Source organism: Marmota marmota, unplaced genomic scaffold, assembly GCF_001458135.2.
Source record: "Marmota marmota marmota unplaced genomic scaffold, marMar, whole genome shotgun sequence".
In the NCBI taxonomy this organism is placed as follows: domain Eukaryota; kingdom Metazoa; phylum Chordata; class Mammalia; order Rodentia; family Sciuridae; genus Marmota; species Marmota marmota.
The window spans coordinates 595,855-616,372 of NW_026000139.1; the positions used below are offsets into that span (position 1 = coordinate 595,855).

The following is a 20,518-nucleotide window of genomic DNA, read 5'->3' on the forward strand; positions in this document are numbered from 1 at the left end:
AAAAAAAAAAAAAAAAAAAAAGAAAAGAAAAAAAAATGCCAAATAGCTGATGCAGAATCATGGGCGATGCGATGCTCCCCTCTAGTGGCAGAAAATGGCAAAACAAACCATCAGAACCACACAACCCAGGCATCAACCTTTGGTTTAAAACAAACAAACAAACAAACAAACAAACAAACAAACAAAAAACAGTGTCACAGCATCATCAGGACGTGCAATTTTACCGCATTCCTACAAACCATGATAAAATCATTTTAAACAAATCTATGGCAAGAGAGCTCACAGTTTTTCAAGGCATGGGACAGTTCCTCCTGGGGATACCTCTCCTGTGCCTAGGTGAGGGTTGACCTGGTGTGGGGGTCCTTGCTCCTCAGCTCTTCCTTCCCCTCTGTAGGTGCTGCCAGACACACGACGCCTGCTACAACCAGGCCAAAAAGTTGCCCAGCTGTAAATTCCTTGTGGACAACCCCTACACCAACACTTACTCATATACCTGCTCTGGGACAGAGGTCATCTGCAGCAGTAAGTTTTCCCAACCTTGACCCATAAATTCTAGCAGACCCTAAGTAGGCCTGGGGGAAGTAACGACAATGGCAATACCATTGTTTTCTTAGTGTTGGGCAATGTCTCGTTTAATCTTCACAACAACACTTTAGTATACGTTTATTATCCCCATTTTACAGATGAGGAAACTGAGGCTCAAAGGCTAAGCCATTTGTCCAAGTTCATTCAGCTTGAATATGATGGTACTTGGCTTTTGAACATAATTCTATATGACTCCAAAGCCTCTGCTCTTAAGTGCCATGATATACTGTTTCCTTTTTTAATAAAAAGAAGCAAGCTGAGTGCAGTGGTGCACACCTCTAATCCCAGCTACCAGGGAAGCTAAAAGTGGAAGGATCCTAAGTTCAAAACCATCCTGGGCAATTTAGTGAGACCCTGTCTCAAAATAAAATTAAAAGGGGTTGGGGATATAGCTCAGTAGTAGAGCACTTGCCTACCATGTGTGAGGCCCTGGGTTTAATCCCAGTACTGGGGGAAAAAAGAAAAAGTCAATAACTGTCATTTATTAGGCTTTCATTATATGCCAGGTACTTGGTTAAGCAATTAAACAAGATAGGTTTTATTATTATTAACAAGGATCAAAGACAGTCATTTTTCCTAAATCATATAGTTTGATGTGTTGTACGTTGATATTTGAACCTAGTTTCATTTGATTTCAAAGGTTCTCATCTTAGCCACTAAGTGGTTATAGTGGCATGGTGTAATATGAAATGTGTTCCTAGTGAAATGGGTCTCTCCATGAAGATTTTTTTTTCTGTGATAAGAATGGAACAAGAATGCAGGGTCCTATGCATCCTAGACAAGTGCTCTACCAGTAGACTACACTCCCAGCCATGAACGGGGTTCTTATTTCTGAGCAGGCAGTTCAGAGGAGAGAAGAGTATTGCCATGCGAGGGCAACACTCTGGGTTCTCACAAACCTTCATTGTGCCCTCGTTGACATGTCCCACTTTCCCAAACTGCACAAATGCAGTGAAATAACCATAATTGCATAATTCAAATCCAAAAGTGCCAAGAAAAAAGATTATGCAGAATCCCATAATCCTAACAAATGAACTGTTTTGGTCTTTCCTGCTCCCTTTTGTCCTTATCCTTGTAATAATATGTCCATCATTTTAATCACAGGTAGGCACGAACCCACCTCAAGTCCTTCATTTCTTCTGCCTGAAACACTTTTTACCATCAATTTGCCTGCTATACCTCTTCTTCCGAGATCTTTCTTCAGATGTCCCTTTCCAGTGAGGTCTTCCTTCTCCAAGTTCTTTAAATCACATATATCCCTCCAATGCTATCTCCTTCTTTGGTTTATTTTCTCAACAGTATTAATCACCATCTAATATCTAATTTATTTCTTTTTTCTCTCTCCATAAACAAAGGGATTGTTTTCTTTTTTTATTAATACATCCCCAGAATCTAGAGCAGGGTTGGGCATACAGTAAGTGTTCAGTAAATATCTGATGAATGCATTAACCTAGATACAGTCTTGCATTCTGCCTTTTCTCACATTGCCTTGTGAAAGACCATTTTTAGCTGGGTTTGGTGGTATGCATCTGTAATTCCAGCGGCTTGAGAGGATGAGATAGGAGGATCGCAAGTTCAAAGCCAGCCTCAGAAAAAGCAAAGCGCTAAGCAACTCAGACCCTGTCTCTAAATAAAATACAAAATTGGGCTGGGGATGTGGCTCAGTGATCGAGTGCCCTGAGCGGTCAAGTGCCCTGAGTTCAATCCCTGTTACTCTTCCCCCCCCACAAAAAAATGACCATTTTAGGAACAATGCCTAGTAGGCTGAGTGTGGTAGCTCACTCCTGAATCCCAGTGGCTTGGGAGGCTGAGGCAGGAAGATCAAAAGTTTGAAGCTGGCTTCAGCAATTTAACTACTTTGATCTGTCTGCCCTGGCTGTTATTTCAGAAATCAGTGAGGAGCTATGGGGGATTGAGAAAAGAGAAACAAAGACATAGAGAAACCTGGGGCTAGGTGGCACATTACCCTTTTGGAGGAACAGTGACCCCAAACTAGTTCAGCATGTTTATTACATAGGTTTTATCATCAAAAGGATTTTCTGTGAGAAAGTTTCTTCAAAGCATGCAGGATTGAAGGTTGAAGATGCAGCAAATAATAATCCTCAACTTGTGCTCATAATTCTTTACCCCTGGCAGCTGGTGTCTGAACTCAGGGTCAAGACTGAGAGTCCTGTGCCTAGCACAGAACCTCCTTTAAGCAGGGTGTCCTCATAGCAACTGGGTAATCTTGATCTGCACTTTTGCACAGGAAGTTCCCAGTGCAGGTTTGCAGCTCCTGCTGTAGGACAGTCAGATCATGATTCAAATCTCTGCTCCCAACATCTCCCCATTTTTTCTCTTTAAGTGCAAGTAATGAGCTATTATTTGGAGCTGTTGGATTTCTTTTCAGAAGATGTGGCATCCTGATGTTATAACACAAAAGAGTATTAGAAGCAAACACGTAATTCTAAAAATGTCCATATTGTATGTTCTAACATATTCCAAGGATTAAAACCATTTAAATCATTAAGTATTTATTTAGCAAGCCATGAAGGATCCACAAGATCATTCCTGCTTTCCTGAATATCTTGGATGTGATGGTGTAACTCTATTAGGTCTAGACTCTTATTATTTCTCTGCCAAATGCTCATTAGGTAATTTTTAACTTTCTCCCAATCCCATTGAGAAGCATTATATCTTGCTTCTGTAACACAAATTTGTATCTAGCATGGCAGTAAAGCCACTGTCTAAGAGCAGCAAGCTCATTTCCTATATTTGTGACTGTGGTTTCCAGGGCATTTAGTTTAGTTTCTATCTTGCCATCAATATCTACCTGATTCTGTAGGGCTTTGGAAGTATTCTGAGACAAATCATGGCTCAAAAAAATGAGCATTTTGATGCTTTTAGCTAAGGCTATGGTGGATGTCACTGCAGAGACCAGAACAGATATTAAAGTAACTATTCCAAATGTGATGAGACCAAGAGCACACTGATGTCTATTCTGCTGGTTAGGAATCTGTTGTAGGACTCCAGCATCAGAATACCACGGTTCTGTGATGTTATCTGGGATTAAAACAAAGGAGGGTTGGAATAACACAAGCACTTCCTGTCCTCTATTATACCTGGTGATGCAATTAGTCAGATTGCAACTTTCACAAGTTACATGGTACTTTTCTCTAGTTGTATTTACTTTTTGGGGGGTGGGGGGTACCAGGAATTAAATTCAGGGGCACTCGACCACTGAGTCTCATCCCCAGCCCTATTTTGTATTTTATTTAGAGACAGGGTCTCACTGAGTTGATTAACACCTTGCTTTTTTCTGAGGCTGGCTTTGAACTTTCGATCCTCCTGCCTCAGCCTTCAGAGCTACTGGGATTACAGGTGTGTACCACTACACCCGGCTTCTATTTACTTATGTATTCCCAGAAATTAAAACGTAAGGAGCCAGATGTGGTGGCGCATGCCTTTAATCCCAGCGACAGGAGGATTGTGAGTTCAACGCCAGCCTCAGCAATGGTGAGGCACTAAGCAACTCAGTGTGACCCTGTCTCTAAATAAAATACAAAATAGGACTGGGGATGTGGCTTAGTGATTGAGTGCCCCTGAGTTCAATCCCTTGTACCCACCCCCCTGCCAAAAAAAAAAAATAATAAGGAGATTGTACACAGGCCCACAGGCCATATCAGTGAGCCACTTTATAGCTCTTATACACAAGATCAGTTAGGGAGCTGCAAGTGTAGTTGATGAAATCTAAGACACCTAATGCCACAGATCTCTGTGTATGCCACCACCACTGAAGGTCAGGATACTACTAATAAATCCTCCAGGAGCTGTAAATTTCTGATGTGGGTGCCTCTTCTCAAATCTATAAGACAGTCCTGAACATATCCACTGAAACATTATATTGCACTGGCATGATATTGGCACACTCCACCTAATTAGGAAAGGCATCCAATTCTATTGTAGTATGATTAGGAGAGTAAGGTATTGGTGGATTTCCATGGAAAAACGTGGTTATGTAACTGTCAGGACATATTTTTTAAATCCTAGGGGCCAGTGATTTTGGCTCCTCTGGCTCTCCCATATGCCATGTTTTTCTCTGGGGCCACTTTTAAACAGCCAGTATTTTCACTGTGGTAGAACATATAGGTAGATTCCCACTATATCCAGTATAATTAAACCCAACTGTATGAACAGGGATAACATGTTTATCTGGAAACCTCCCATCATGCATGCAAGGCAAGCACTCTACCAAGTGAGCTATATTCCCAGCCCAGAAATGTGTACTTTACCAAGGTAGAGAAATTAGATTATCCAATTTAACTAAATTGAAATGTACAATAGTTTACTACCTTAAGTATATGTTTTAATGCTTCCCATGGTGCTTATCGTTGCCTGCCTGTGTTATCAGAGATCTGTAAAAATCAGTGAGCTCCTGTAAGGATTGAAATAGGACTTTCCAAAAGACAGTTATTGCAGGCTCTCAGATAAACAGCAAATAAATTTTTAATGTAAGTATGTCCCAACGATTATATTCATTATTTATCAGGAACTCAAGTGGTACTGGCCATCTCAATTGATCTGGTTTAGATGTGCTTCATCTCGCAATCCTAAATCTTCACGAATGGGCTGGCCACCAGCTTATACCAGTTAATTCTTCCTGCCCTGGGACTGTAAAAAGAAGGGTCTGCTTTGACTCAGTCTTCTCCACTTATCCCTCTCCAGGCAAAAACAAAGAATGCGAGGCTTTCATCTGTAACTGCGACCGCGAAGCTGCCATCTGCTTTTCCAAGGCTCCATACAATAAGGAGCACAAGGACCTGGATACTGACAAATATTGTTAAGATATAGTGTCACCCCTACCTGTCTGGTTGCCTTCACCTGACACTGTGTCCTCCAATAAAGCATATTGTTGAAAAGATCTCACGTTTGGGTATCATTGTACTCAGTTTGCTGGATATAACTAGACTTTTAAAAAAATTTAATATTTATTTTTTAGGTTTTTTTAGGTGAGCACAATATCTTTATTTTTTAAAATATTTTTATTTTATGTATTTGTATGTGGTGCTGAGGATCGAACCCAGTGCCTCACACGTGCTAGGTGAGTGCTCTAATGCTGAGCCACAACCCCAGCCCCAATACCTTTATTTTTATTTTTACGTGGTGCTGAGAATCGAACCCAGTGCCTCACACATGCTAGGCGAGTGCGCTACCACTTGAGCCACATCCCCAACCCCAAAAATTTTTATTTATTTATTTTTTGCATGTATGGTACTGGGGATTGAACCCAGGGGCAACTTAACACTGAGCTACATCCCCAGCCCTTTTTATTTTTTATTTTGAGACGGGGTCTAAGTTACTGAGGACCTCTCTAAGTTACCCAAGCTGGCCTTGAATTTATGATCCTCCTGCCTCAGCCTCCTGAGTCTCTGGAATTATAGTTAGGTGCCACCACAGCAGGCTCATCACTAGATCTTTTGTGAAAGATCTAGTCAGTTCCTTCTAGCCTTAGAAATGCAAGTTGAATTAGAAGGATAATTCTAGGAAGCAAGTACTTTGAAATATGAACAATGATTATCAACTATCATCTACTGATTATTTACTCTGAAAGAGGACAGTGTATTTCTAAATACTCTGGATAGCTCTATGAGGTGATAGTACTATCAGCAAATCTTTGAGTTGCCTGCCTATTGAGCTGGACTCTGGTTTAGTGTGAGCCAGAAATAACCTACTCTCATTCTTCTGTCTCCATTTTGACGGTTAAATCATTTTTCTACAACTCTTACCTTTTCTGAACGCTTCAAAGACTTCACCACACCCTATGAACTGATTTTTACATCATAGCAATCAAATATAATAAGCAATAATGGTTTACATTGCTTGAGCACTTATTTCATACCACTCTTTGCTAGGTCTCTATGCATCTCAAGTGCTCATTAGCTCTGTGATATTGGTATTATTGCTTCTCATTTTATGCATAAGAAATTAAAAACTCAGAGGAGATAAGTCATTTAGCCAAGATCACATAAATGGCAGAGCCTGTCTAGTGGAAATGCCTGAACTCTTAACCACTAAATTACCCACCCAAGTCTCTCTATGAGGATGACTATATGGCATTGAATTCACCACAGTGGAGGTCAAAGAGAGCTAAATTTAAAAAGCAAAGATAAGAAAGGACAATAGGGACTGTGAGAAACCATCAAAGCAGCAATTTCAAACCTTAGTAGTGCCCACTACTGGGTTTATGGTAGGCAGCCAAGCACTGTCAGTCTAAAGAAGGGAATGCCCCAAAACTTATTTGGGGGCCAATTTCTCCCTTATTTTATCCATCCAATCAATGATTTACCCTGAGCCAGGAAGTGTACAAAAGGCATAGAATACAATGTGCCTGGGATTGGCATCAAGACAATGATTGTTAGCAGCTGTCTGCAATTCAGTCTTCTCTGAGACTTTTTCTCCCCATTTTTCAAACTGGTATCTTTATATATGCTCTGCTCTATATTCCAGATAGTGTATTTTGCACAATTATTTAGTTAGTCTCCTACCTCTATATTTATATGTACTATTACATCCACATTTTACAAATAAGGAAACTGGCTTCAAAGAGGTAAATGATTTGTCAAAGGTCACTCATTCCCAGGTGGCAGAACTGAGCTTGGAACTCAAATCTTCATAATTTAGAAAGTGCCACCAGACTGTGAACTTGTTCAAATGACTGCTGAATGCTAAATGGAGTGTTTTTAGTCATCAAGAATAGGACTGTTTTCAAACTCAAATTCAACAAGCATCAATTGGATGGCCCTTTTTGAATACTGTACTATGGTAGGACTGTGAGGGATGAAAAAATAACTTTTCTGTTTGTTTTGCAGTGCTGGGGATCAAACCCAGGGTGTCTTGCTTTCTCTGCCACTGAGCTACCTTGCCAACCTCAAAGGGATACAAAATTAAATGAGAGCTGGTCTTAACATTTAATGAATTGTAAAGGCCATAAACATCTTTTTTCAATGGAAAGAAACTACAAGCTCCTGTTTAGATGTAACAAAATGTGGGCTTTTAGGAGATTATTGCCCCCTCCCACACTTTTTTTTTTTCAGATGACAAACAAAACAAAACGGAGTCACACAGGTACTTAATGCTATAGTTGGGCCCTAAAAAATACCCTAACATAAAATTCTACCTATTTCCCATTACCTCAAGGGTTGGGTGAGAGTAAATTTCTTTTAGCTTTTTTTTTTAGGTACTGGAGATTGAATCCAGGGTCGCCTCCATACGGGGCACTGAGCCCGTTTTTTATTTTTAAAAATTTGAGACAGGCTTTTGCTAAATTTCCCGGTGGATGCCCTGGAAGTTACAATTCTCCAATCTCTGCATCCAAGTAGCTGGGATTACAGATTTGCCCCATGCCCCGGCTCTTTAAATTGTTTTGTTTTGTTTTGTACCGGGGATTGGGATTGAACTCAGGGGCACTTAACCACTGAGCTACATCCCCAGCCCTTTTGGGCCTTGCAAAGTTGTTGGGGCTGGCTCTGTATTTGCGATCCTCCTGCCTCAGCCTCCTAGCCCCTAGGATTACAGGAATGCGCCACCGTGCTCGGCTCTTTAACATCTTTTAATGAGCATCTGCTGAGCGCTCTTTGCGGAAAATAGGATTTGGAAACTCTAATACAAAGCCTATGATGGTCTAAACAATAAATATATAAACTACAATGCGCAATTTGAAGGCAGGATTACATTTTAGAAGCCACAGTACCTTCACAGTGCCCAAAACACGACATAAACTCATTAAATAACCGTTCCACTAAGTACAGTGTAGCCTCAACTTTTGCCACAAAGGGGAAAAAAAACCCACGTGGCAGTATTTACCTTCCACCTCACACGGCCCTGCACATCCAACCCTGTCAATCTCCAGTCTCTATTCCAAGGCGGAAGGATTCCGGAGTAGGATGTGTGATTGGATAGAGTATGGGCATGTGATTCGCAGACTCTCTTTTCTATTGGTTAACGGCGGCCCAGCCCTTGGGCTCCCAAGCTCAGGCCACGCCCCTGGCCAGAACCCGCGCAGGCGCAGTGGGACGTTGGCAGCCGTCGGTGTCCGCTTGAGGTGGTGGTACCTCCGCACCCATCTTTCTGGAGCTCGTCAGTACTGTTTTCCTGAGCTGGAATCCGCCATTAGATAGGAAGGGCGCTTGAAAAGTAGGCGACCTCACGTGGATGTGACAAAGGAGCCAGTTTTGCTGCTGTGCTCGCCCTTTGCCGCATCGCCCACCGTCCGCCGCCAGTTTCCGGTAGCCAATCCCTTCCGTGTTCTTATTCCAGGGAAGGATGAGGGGGTTGGAAAAGTGAGGTGCTGGGGAGCCCACGGGCGTGCAGAGGAGGCTTAGCCAAGCAGAGAGGCGAGTGGGTGTTGGGTGAACCAAGGGCCTCTGGATCCCAAGTCCACGCTTATTCTCCACCCCTACCTAGAAGAGGAAAGAAGAACAGGGAAGGGGTTTGCTGGTAGAACCTCCATGTCTTTGTTGTTTCCTTGGTTTGGAAGGCTTTCCTTTTCCCCGCTTGGTGAAAGCCTGTTCATCTTCCAGGACCCAGCTGAAACACTTCTGGAAGTTTCTTGAACTCTGCCCCTTTTCCTTATCCAGTCTCTGTTGCTAAGTATTTCTACAGTATTGAAGAGTTTGATTACTGGCCTGATCACCCGTGGTGACGTTGGGCAAGTTACCTAAGATATTCAAACTTCAGGATCCTCAACTTTGAAGATCCTTAACTTTGCCCATATCCTATGTAATAGAGCTGTGGGATTCAAGTGAGCAAGTGCGTTTTAGTGTTTCCCACAGTGCTTGTTGTATAGTACATGTTAAATATTTTCCTAAGGGGAGAGGGAAGAATACATAAAAGGATTTCCCTTTTTTTTTTTTTTTCTTTTGTGTGGTGCTGGAGATTGAATTCAGACCTCTGAGCTACATCCCATCACGTTTCTGGTTTTTGATTTTTAGACACTAAGTTTCTGAGGCTGGCTTTGAACTCGTAATCCTCTTGACTCAGCCTCCTAAGTAGCTGGAATTGTTTGTGCACCACTGTGCTTGGCACTTTTATTTTCTTTAGGATGGCTTTATTACATCAAGTCATTTTTGTAATTTTTGGCAAAAGACGAGCAGGTACACAGAAAGAAAATGAGGCTCTGGTGAAGATCATTGAGAAGTCTAGTTAAAGGAGTACTCAGTAGGGACAAAGGTTCAAGCAGATGTGTTGGTTTCCTCTCGCACCATGCTACCCACTTCTTGATGATAATGGTGCATCTCTTTTTCTTATGTACCAGGCATTGTACTATGTGCCTCAAACTCAACAACCCAATGAGGTAGCTTTCTGAATTATAAAGAGCCTGAAGATCAGGTAGAATAATTTACCCAAGTTCATCCAGCTACTAAGTAGCAAGACTGGAATCCACATCTATGGATTCTTAAGAATATTGAGGGCTGGGGATGTGGCTCAAGCGGTAGCGCACTCGCCTGGCATGGGTGCGGCCCGGGTTTGATCCTCAGCACTACATACAAACAAAGATGTTGTGTCAGCTGAAAACTTAAAAAAAATAATAATAAATATTAAAATTCTCAAAAAAAAAAAAAAAAAAAGAATTTCGAGTCTGTGCTACATTCCTTTTATTGGAGGTGGGGGGCAGAGTACTGGGGATTAAGCCCAAGGGTGTTTTACCACAGATGCAGCCCCAGCCCTTTTAAAATTTGTATTTTGAGACAGAGCCTGGCTAAGTTGCTGAGATTGACCTTGACTTGCTATCCTCCTGCCTCTGCTTCCTAAATAGCTTGGATTAGAGGTGTATACCACTGTGTCCAGCTATATTCCTTTTCTAATAAGTGAAGGGGGAGGGCTGGGGTTGTGGCTCAGTGGCATGTAAGGCACTGGATTTGATCCTCAGCACCACATAAAAATAAAAAAAAAATAAAGATATTGTGTCCATCTATAACAAAAAATAATTTTAAAAAAATAAGTGAAGGCAGGTGGGGGGCATCTGTTTTCTTGGATTGGCTTAAGTTTTTCCTTCATGAAGTGGATAGAGTTTATCTGCTTTGTCACATAAAATTTAAGGGGCCAGCTATTACTGCAATTTTTTGCCAATCATAAATCTGCCAACATCTAACCATAATCTGCAGATAAATGAGAAACATCATTTAAAAAAAAAAAAAAAAACTAAGCTGGATACTTGTAATCCCAGTGGCTAGAGAAGCTGAGACAGGAGGGTCATGAGTTTAAAACCAGCTTTAGCAACTTAGTGAGACCCTGTCTAAAAAAAGGGCAGGGCTGGTGATGTGGTTCAGTAGCGGTTAAGCACCCCTGGTTTCAATCCCCAGTACAAAAAGAAAACAAACAAAAAAACTGAGTCCAGCCTGGTCAATTTAGCAAGACCCTGCCTCAAGTGCCACAAGGTTCAACGAAGGAAACAAAGGAAAAAAGATGGAGGGGCTGGGGTGGTGGAGATGTAGAGCACCTGCCTAGCATGTGCAAGGCACTGGGTCCGATTCTCAGCACCACATATAAGTAAATAAAATAAAGATCCATTGATAACTTAAAAATATTTTTAAAAAAGATGGAAAGTCTACATAGATTCTGGTCTGGCTCTAAAACTATATAGTATGGCCTTAGGTAAATCCAATCTTTGTTTCTTCAAAAATAGTGATAGAACGTTTGCCTAGCATGTGTGAGGCCCTGGGTTCCATCCCTAGGACTTCCAATAAATGAATAAAAATAATAAAATGAGAGGGAAGGATGAAATTTTCTCTAATTCTGTCATTGTGTGTACTATTTTTTTCTGTTAGAGAATAAGGTGGTGTTTGGAGGAACAGCACGTTTTCTGCAAGCTACTTGTGAGCAAGAAGTGATATCTATGGGGGCTGGGGTTGTGGCTCAGTGGCAGAGTGCTTGCCTAGAGTGTGAGGCACTGGGTTCAATCCTCAGCACCTCATAAAACTAAATAAAGTATTGTGTTTATCTACAACTAAAAGAAGTATTTTTAAAAATTTAAAAAAGAAGTAATATCTTCCATCCTTAGTACCTTAATAGTGTCTGTTAATAATTGTATGAGATTTGTGGTTGAGAATGGTTTGAGACTCAGAAGACCCAGATTTTAATACGTTAGTTAGTACTGACTTTTAGTAACTAAGGAAATCTGGTTCAAAGCACCTTAGGTTCTGCAAATGAACCAGAATGAGACTTACAATCTTACAAACCCATATGTGCACATGAAAAGAACTCTGTTTTCAAGATCTTGGGCTGTCCCAGTGAACTAAAATTACTTCCTAGGCAGGTGAAGGATGATCATGTATTGCCCGCCTAAATTTTAGACAAAAGGATATCTGGAATAGGCCGTGATTCTTTCATCTGCCTTACTTTTCAGGGTACACTGATTCTTTTGGCTAATGCAGTAATCAAACAAGGCTTCCCGCTTTCCTCAGCAGAACCAAATTAACTTAAGAGCCCACTTGGGAATTAACTGTGTTCTCTAAAAACCAGATTCAAAGCAGGTGTCCCAGTCTGACAGATGACATCAAGTCACAATCCTGGAGAACTGTCATAAAGCCACATTCTTATTTTAGCTGATTAAAATAAATAAATGTACAGCTCACACACCTGCTGTACTATTAAAAATTATTACTTTATTCTTTAATAAAAAGTTCATGCTATTTCTCATTTTATTTAAAAAAGTGTGTGTGTGTGTGTGTGTGTGTGTGTGTGTGTGTGTGTATCAGATGGCTCAGTTAAAAACACAACTATTAGGGATTATAAATTAAGTCATTTCCTTCTACCCTTATGGTAACCCTGATGTAGTGAGATCCCTGGTTTAGACTACTGTGGCCTACATATTTCCCAGGCTATTTCTTCTGCCATGTGACATTAAAAAGGAAATGAATGCAGTTTTCCCATCAAGAGCAGCTGCTTCTCTGGAAAAGACTTTCTTCAGAGGCAAATCTTATCAGCCTAAAGACTTTAACTTCTTGGCTCTGAAACCTGCCCAGTTCAGAGATTGGCTGGCAGAGAAAAGTTGGTTTTCTGCCCTCTACTTCAATTAGTTGGAGGAAAAGGGGGTGACTCTTGAGGGATCTGAAAAAGAAATAGAACAAGTTAATGCCAAGATAAGCTGGGAATAGGGTGGAGGGAATAATTGTGAACATCAGCCTACCTACATGGCACTATGTACAACTGTTACACTTTTATGTATCAGTTCAAAGAAGTTAAAAAACAAAATAAAGGCATGTTGTCCATCTGCAACTACAAAAAAAAAAAAGTTAAAAACTGGGGCTGGGGTTGTGGCTCAGTACTAGGGTGTTTGCCTGGCACATCAGAGGCACTGAGTTCAATCCTCAGCACCAAAAAATAAATAAATAAAAATAAAACAAAGGTATTGTGTCCATCTACAACTGAAAACATTTTTAAAAGTAACACTTTGCTAAAAGTTAAAAACTGCTTAACTGCTTAAAGTTAAAAACTGGGAGATTGAGGTAGGAAGATTCCAAGTTTGAGGCCAGCCTTAGCAAATTAGCAAGTCCTTAAGCAACAGAGTGAGACCCTGTCTCAAAAAAATAAATAAATAGCTGGGGTTGTGGCTCAGTGGCAGAGCACTTGCCTCGCGCATGTGAGGCACTGGGTTCAATCTTCAGCACCATATAAAAGGTAAATAAATAAAATAAAGATATCGTGTCCATGTATAACTAAGAAAAAATATTAAAAATAAATAAATAGGACTGGGGACGCAGCTCAGTGGTAAAGCACTCCTGGGTAAAATCCTCAGTAAACCCCCCACCAAAAAAATGGGCAAAGGATTTAAATAAATATTTCTCCAAATGAGAAATGTAGGTGACAAGTAAGCACATGAAAAGATGTTCAACATCATTAGCTGAAATTAGGGAAATACAAATAAAAACAAAGAAATACCAATTCACACCCACAAAGATGGCTATACCACAAAATACATAACAATAAGTGTTGACAAGTATGTGGAGAAATTGGAGCCCTTGTGTATTGCTGGCGGGAATGTAAAAAATGGGACAGACATTTTGGGAAATAGCCTTGAAGACCCATCAATTCCATTCCCAGCTATATATAAATGAAAATATAATTCCATAGAAAAACTTGTACCCAAATGTTTACAACAGCATTATTCATAATAGCCAAAAAGTAGACAGCTGTGGGTCTGGCTCAGTGGTGGAGCACTTGCTTGGCACATGTAAACCCTGGATTTGATTCCCAGCACACTCAAAAAAATGTGGAAACAACCAAATGTTCATTAACTGATGAAGTCATTAATTGTGTGTCTATAAAATGAAATATTATTCAACCACAAAAAAGGAATTAAGGGAGGGCTGGGGATGTGGCTCAAGCGGTAGTGGGCTCGCCTGGCATGCATGCGGCCCGAGTTCGATCCTCAACACCACGTACAAACAAAGATGTTGTGTCCGCCGAAAACTAAAAAAAATAAATAAATATTAAAAAAAAAAAAAAGGAATTAAGGGGTTTGAGGATGTAGTTCAGTGGTAGAGCACTTGATTAGTATGTAAGAGGCCCTGGATTCAATCTCCAGCATCCCCCTACCAGAAAGAAAAGAAAAGAAAGAAAAAAGAAAAGAAAAGAAAAAAGAAAGAAAAGAAAAGAAAAGAGAAAGAAAGAAAGAAAGAAAAGAAAAGAAAAGAAAAAAGAAAGAAAGAAAAGAAAAGAAAAGAAAAAAGAAAGAAAGAAAAGAAAAGAAAGAAAGAAAGAAAGAAAAGAAAAGTAAAAAAGAAAGAAAGAAACTGAGCATGGTAGTACATTCCTATAATCCCAGCTATTCAGGGAGACTGAGGCAAGAGGACTGTAAATTCAAGGCTTCCATGGGCAACTTGGCAAGACCTTGTCTCAAAAATTTAAAAAATAAAATAAAACTGGGGATGTAGCTCAGTGGTACAGCATTTGCCTTGCAAGCACTGAGTTCACAATCCCCAGTACCACAATCAATCAATGGACTATGGGTGTGGCTCAGTGGTAGAACTTAATCCCCAGTACCATGAAAAAAGAAAAAAATGAAGTACTGAAATATACTATAATATGGATAAATCTTGAATACATTATGTTAAGTGGATAAACCACACAGAAAGCCACACACTACAGGAAATATCCAGAACAGGCAGATACGGAAAGATTAATTGTTCCCAGAGGCTGGGTGATGGCAGCAGTGATGGGGATGACTGCTAATGGGTTCAAGGTTTTTTTGGGGGGATGATGAAAATGTTCCAGTGTTCTGAAATGAGTAGTAATCAATGGATAACTTTGCAAGTGTACTAAAAACAACTCAGGTTCACATTTCATTGTCTTTTTTTCTTTTATATCAAGAGAAAAGATATTTCTAATGCACTAAATTAACATTTGGAGGTAAACTGGCAGCATGACTAACTTGGCCAAGCTGTCGGTCACCTTCAGACAAGTATCAAGAAACTTTAGGATAAATTTGTATTTCTTTTATGATGTTTTTGTATATTAGTGAATTAAATTTCAGATGTTTTAGTATCTACCTCATAGAAAGTATAATTCTCAATTTAATAAATTTTATGGAAAAATTTTTAAAATATAAAAACTACTCAGTTGTACATTTTAAAAGGTAAACTCTATGTGAGTTATATCTCAATAAAATGGTTATTTTAAAAATGGGATTTGGGGGGCTGGAGTTGTAGCTCGGTGGCAGAGCGCTTGCCTTGGGTCCGATTCTCAGCACCACATAAAAAATAAAAATAAATAAATAAGGGTATTGTGTCCATTTACAACAATAACAACAAAAAAATTCTTGAGGGTGAAGATCAGTGACAGAGTGCCTGGTTAACATGTTAGGCCCTGGGTTCAATCCCTAGCACCCAAAAGAAAGCAGGGGGAATCAATGGCACATAACTATTCTAGTGTCTTAAATAGTTTTATAGCTAGAATTTGAAAATCATAGTCTGTCTGAAGAAGCTAGCTTAAGAATGACCATATGGGGGCTGGGGTTGTGACTCAGTGGTAGAGAACTGGCCTAGCACACGTGAGGCACTGGGTTCAATCCTTAGCACTACATAAAAATAAAATAAAGGTATTGTATCCACCTACAACAAAAAAAGAAAAAGAAAAAGTTAAAAAAAAAAATGACCATATGTTGCTAGGCATGGTGGCACATACCTATATAATGGCCCGGGAAGCTGAGGCAGAAGGATTGTGAGTTCAAGATCAGCCTCATCAACTTAGTAAGACCCCAAGCAACTTAGCAAGACCCTATCTCTAAATAAAATATAAAAAAGGGCTGGAGATATGGCTCAGTGCTTAAGTGCCCCAGGGTCCAATGACCATATGTTAAGAAGCCTAGAGGGGCTGGGAATGTGGCTCAAGCAGTAGCGTGCTCGCCTGGCATGCACGCAGCGCTGGGTTCGATCCTCAGCATCACATACAAATAAAGATGTTGTGTCCGCCAAAATCCAAAAAAAAATAAATATTAAAAAAAAAAGAAGCCTAGAAATATCTGTATCTTGTAAGCACACCCCAGTACTCTGTCAAATGGGAACTGAGAAGGCACGTACCTTCAGCAGCAGGATCCAAAGGAAAGCCCTGTTTCTGGATCTGGAACGTCAGGCTGAGTCAGTGTGGGTCTATTAAAGGCAGCAACTCTCCACAACGAGAATTCAGCTTCAGACATGCCAGGTTATCTGACCGTGTGGGCCCGATGTTCAGTATGGCGATTGGTAGCTTCTTCTCTCGGGCAGTGAGGATAAACCTGTAACCAGAGTACACCTGCCCAGCAGAAGACACATGTAAGAGCTCTAGATCCAAGAAAAGACAACCGAATACAGGAGCCTCCAGGACGCCCCAGCCCAACAAAGGTCAGTCACCACTCTGACCAGTCATACCTGTAAGGACGATCCCACCACCAACAGGGAGTCGGCTTCTTTCACACGCCTGTGCACAAAATTAACCTTGTCAGGGTTCACTGTGTCCCCGAAGAACACAACATCAGGTTTCAGAAGACCTCCACATCGAACACAGGAGGGGACCTGGAAGCTCTGCACCTGCTCCTCCGAGAGAAAGACGTCCCCGTCAGGCGCCAGGCCCTGGGCCTCGGCGTTCCAAGTGGGATTCAGAAGTTTGATGCGCTCTTGCAGCACCCCCCGGGGAGTCTGCTCACCACAGTTCAAGCAGAGGACCCTGAAACCAAAGATGAGGCCACTGAATGCTCTCTCCTTGGAGGCACAAATCTGCTATAGGTGCTCCCTCCCGAGGCAGTGTCAGTCTCCCCTACTTTCTTTTCCTAACACCCTGATTTTCCCCATCTTAGGCCTCCATTTTCATGATCTCCTGTGGATTTGTGGTCTTTCCTCCTATTTCTACCACTAGTTTTCTAGAGCAAGTAATGTACATCTGTTTCCTTACTATACACCCCCTGCTTAGGCTTCCACTAGCTCGCTTTTATCTTCTAGGGATTGAACCCACGGGTGCTTAACCACTGAACCACATCCCCAGCCCTTTTTATTTTTTATTTAGAGACGGGGTCTCCCTGTTAAGGTCTTGTTCAGTTGCTGAGGCTGGTCTCAAACTTGCGATCCTCCAGCCTCAGCCTCCCAAGCCACTGAGATTACAGGTGTGCAACACCACAATTGGCTCACTTCTATCCTTATAACAGCAAATGCTGTACCTTATGATTTCCTGAGCGCCTGAACAAGTGCTTTTCCCCTTCATTCTGCACTGTGTTCACCTACTTTATTCGTCATTATCACCCTCTTCTCTTTAAGACACTTTTCTTGGCTGGGGGCATAGCTCGGTAGGCAATGTGCTTAGCATGTGCAAGGACCTGGGTTCCATCCTTAATACTGCTAAAAAAAAACAAAAACCGACCAAACCTAAAACAGCCCCTTCTGGTTATATTCTCACTTCTCATCACCTGGACATGAACTCTGTGAGAGCAAGCATGTTGTGTCCTTTGGCCACTGCCCTAATGCCCACCTCCTACAATAGTGCCTGCGTCCAATTTAGTGATTGGGAGCTCACTAAATAGCTGTTGAAAGAAACAAAAACGTGCAGTTTTAGCTACTTGGAGGTGAAGACAGGAGGATGGCTTGAGCCCAGGAGTTTGAGGTCAGCCTGGGCAATGAGATCCTGCCTCTAAAAAACATAAAAAGAAAAGAAAGAATGAAAGGGGGTATAGTTGGTTCCACCTCTAGATACTCCTCAGTCCTCCACCCTGTTTTCTATGTTCTCCTTGTTGGCTGGAGCTCTCTCCTATTTCAGTGTCTCTGTATAATGGCTGCCTCCTCTGTGACTCTACTCCTACCTTCTCCAAACCCTAGTTCCATCTCCACATCTCCTTGACTATCCTATTAAGATCAATCCCAGGGCTGGAGTTGTAGCTCAGTGGTAGAGTGCTTGCCTAGCATGTGTGAGGCACTGGATTCGATTCTCAGCACCACATATAAATAAAGGTCCATTGACAACTAAAAAAATATTAAAAAAAAAAAGATCAATCCTAGTAGAGCAAGGTGGTGCATGCCTATAATCCCAGCAGCTAGGGAGGCTGAAGCAGGAGGATCATGAGTTCAGAGTCAGCCTCAGCAAAAGTGAGGCCCTAAGCAACTCAGTGAGACCCTGTCTCTAAATAAAATACAAAATAGGGCTGGGGATGTGGCTCAGTGGCAGAGCACTTGCCTATCACGTGTGAGGAACTGGGTTTGATCCTCAGCACCACATAAAAATAAACAAAAATAAAGGCATGCTGTCCACTTACAACTGCAAAAACAAATTAAAATAAATAAAATACAAAATAGGGCTGGGGGTGTGGCTTAGTGGTTGAGTGCCCCTGAATTCAATCACAGGTATCAAAGGAGAAAAAGAAAAATCTTTGAAGGCTAACCTTAGCAACTTAGTGAGGTCCTAAGCAACTTAGTGAGACCCTGCCTCAAAATAAAAAATAAAAAAGGTATGGGAATGTGGCTCAGTGGTAAAGCACCCCTGGGTAAAATCCCCTGTACCGAAAGAAAAACAAAATTTTTGAATCTGGGGGATGGTTTATGGGTACTTAGTCTCCACTTTTGTGAATTTTGAAATTTTGATCATGAGATAAAGGTTTTTATGTATTTTTAACATGAACATATAGGTATCATTAATTCTCTAATTCCCCCAATAACCCCATAATCTGGGTCCTTCAGGCTGACCTCCCTTAACCCACTCTTTCTAGTCCTGTCTAGCCTTTCTCCAGTGCTATTTTTATCATGTTGTTGCTCTCTTGCTCAGAAACCCTTTATGTCACAACAGACCCAAACTAGGCTGTCTGATTTTCAATTGCAACCAATTTGGGTCTAGCCCCTCTCAAAATCTGATTTCACACTAGTCACCATTCCCAAACCCTCCATAGAGGTCAGGCCTGACTCCCCTGGGCTCTATGAACTCCCTTCATTTAGAAAGCCCTTTTTTCCCAGAATCCTTTGCCTAAGTCCAACTTGAATCAGTCTCAAGCCCCCACTTTACCCATACAAGCTTTCTCAATTATGCCAATCTTCACTACATCTGTTTCTTTGAACGTGCACATCATATATACCAAGGACCACACAATTTAACAAACACATGTTGAGTTGTTTGTTGCTAAACATGCTATTTTTGTGTCTCCCCCACCAAACAGAATTCCTGCATATAAAGTAGACCACCTCTTATTCCCACTACCAGGTGGCATGCCAATACGCATAACACAGGCACCCAGGAAATAATTCACGATTGGCAGGCTGATTTTAGTTCTCAGAGGAGGCTCTCAGAGACATAAAGATAAAGAAATAGTCTCCAATTAGCTACAAGTCATTGCCAAGGCTGTCGGTACAATCCCCTGCCCGTGTATTCATTCCACCTATAATTATTTAGAGTTCTGACTGTAGTCAGAACTATCCTGTGTTCTGTGTGTCTATGTGCTGGAGACCCAGCAGTTTGTAGCATAAACTTTTGGTTCTGCTCATGTACATCCCAGAACACCCTGGAAGCCACAGGGACACAATATTCTTATAAGCAGCTTCCTGTGTCTCTTTTGCATAGAATGTTCCATGACCATGGTAGCCTTCTTGAGAGAAGCAGAGTAAAGCGGTAGGGAAATAATTCCCCAAGAGCAACTGTGGACCAGGGAGGCATGAGAAATGGTGGATAAACACCCCAGCTTCCTTCACTTTCAAAGAGATAATTCTGAAGCATGTTCTAGACACAGAGTCCTGGCAGGACTGAGCTTATCTGTTCAAAGTAGTAACCCATACGTATTTCCCCCACTAGTGCTGGGGAATCAAACCCTGAGCCTCGTGATGCTGGGCAAGTGCTCTAGCACTGGGCTACATCCCCAGCCCTGAACACACCCTTCCTTGTCCCCACTTTTTTGTGTCCCTATTCCCCGAATGAGTTTACCAGGATCAACTCTAAACTAAACAATTTGCTTCCAAATCTTTTTCTCAGGATCTAATACAACCTTAACTAAGATAACAAAGGTTCTGGCTCTCACAGAACACACATTGCCACGTTCAAACTAGGCTTCCTGCACCTACCTGTGCATGCATCCATGGAGCTCTGTCAGGCGCTGACTCCCGGCCTTGGTGTGCAAGGCATCCACATTTTGTGTCACTAGCCAATGCAGTTTTCCGAGTTTCTCCCAGTTGCTCAGAGCCCAGTGTGCAGGGTTCGGCTGGTGGGATGAGAAGTGAGGCCAGCCCACAAAGTTTCTTGCCCAGTACTGCTGGCGGATTGGAGCACTCCGTACAAAATCTCCATGCTGGATGGGCCTCTGGTCAGTGCGGGCATAAAGTCCCACCTTTTCTGACCTGTAGTCTGGGATCCCTGACTCAGTTGAGATCCCTGCCCCCGTCATCACGAGGAGTTTCTTGGAAAGAGTGATGAAGCGCTGTAATTCTTTGACCTTCTCAGGGTCCAAAGGAGGACTTGA

At 41.6% G+C, this 20,518-nt stretch overlaps 2 protein-coding genes and 1 non-coding gene across 4 annotated transcripts in view; 2 read left to right on the top strand and 1 right to left on the bottom strand.

The window, feature by feature from the left end:
* The window catches only part of Pla2g1b (phospholipase A2 group IB), a 10,074-nt gene extending 4,589 nt beyond the window's left edge, over positions 1 to 5,485 (top strand). Inside the window, exons 3-4 of the mRNA XM_015505168.2 lie at positions 395 to 522; positions 5,290 to 5,485. Coding sequence (XP_015360654.1) covers positions 395 to 522; positions 5,290 to 5,408 — 247 coding nt within the window. The 3' untranslated portion in view covers positions 5,409 to 5,485. The remainder of the gene's footprint in view (positions 1 to 394; positions 523 to 5,289) is intronic.
* A 6,722-nt stretch (positions 5,486 to 12,207) lies between these two features.
* On the bottom strand, positions 12,208 to 20,517 carry Sirt4 (sirtuin 4). 2 transcript variants are annotated; one of them, XM_015505207.2, is made up of 4 exons: positions 20,124 to 20,517; positions 16,470 to 16,764; positions 16,143 to 16,353; positions 12,208 to 12,672 (listed from the first exon to the last, which is right to left on the bottom strand). In XM_015505207.2, exons 1-3 carry the CDS (start codon positions 20,441 to 20,443, stop codon positions 16,201 to 16,203), a joined length of 768 nt encoding a protein of 255 aa, XP_015360693.1. In that variant the 5' UTR covers positions 20,444 to 20,517; the 3' UTR covers positions 12,208 to 12,672; positions 16,143 to 16,200. The 2 variants fall into 2 exon arrangements, with proteins under 2 accessions (XP_015360693.1, XP_048641652.1); XM_048785695.1 differs by lacking the exon at positions 20,124 to 20,517 and adding an exon at positions 17,498 to 17,541.
* On the top strand, positions 14,898 to 15,027 carry LOC125611295. Its single transcript, XR_007341451.1, has one exon. It is a non-coding gene; the product is annotated as a small nucleolar RNA SNORA19 (small nucleolar RNA).
* Position 20,518: the final 1 nt, after the last annotated feature.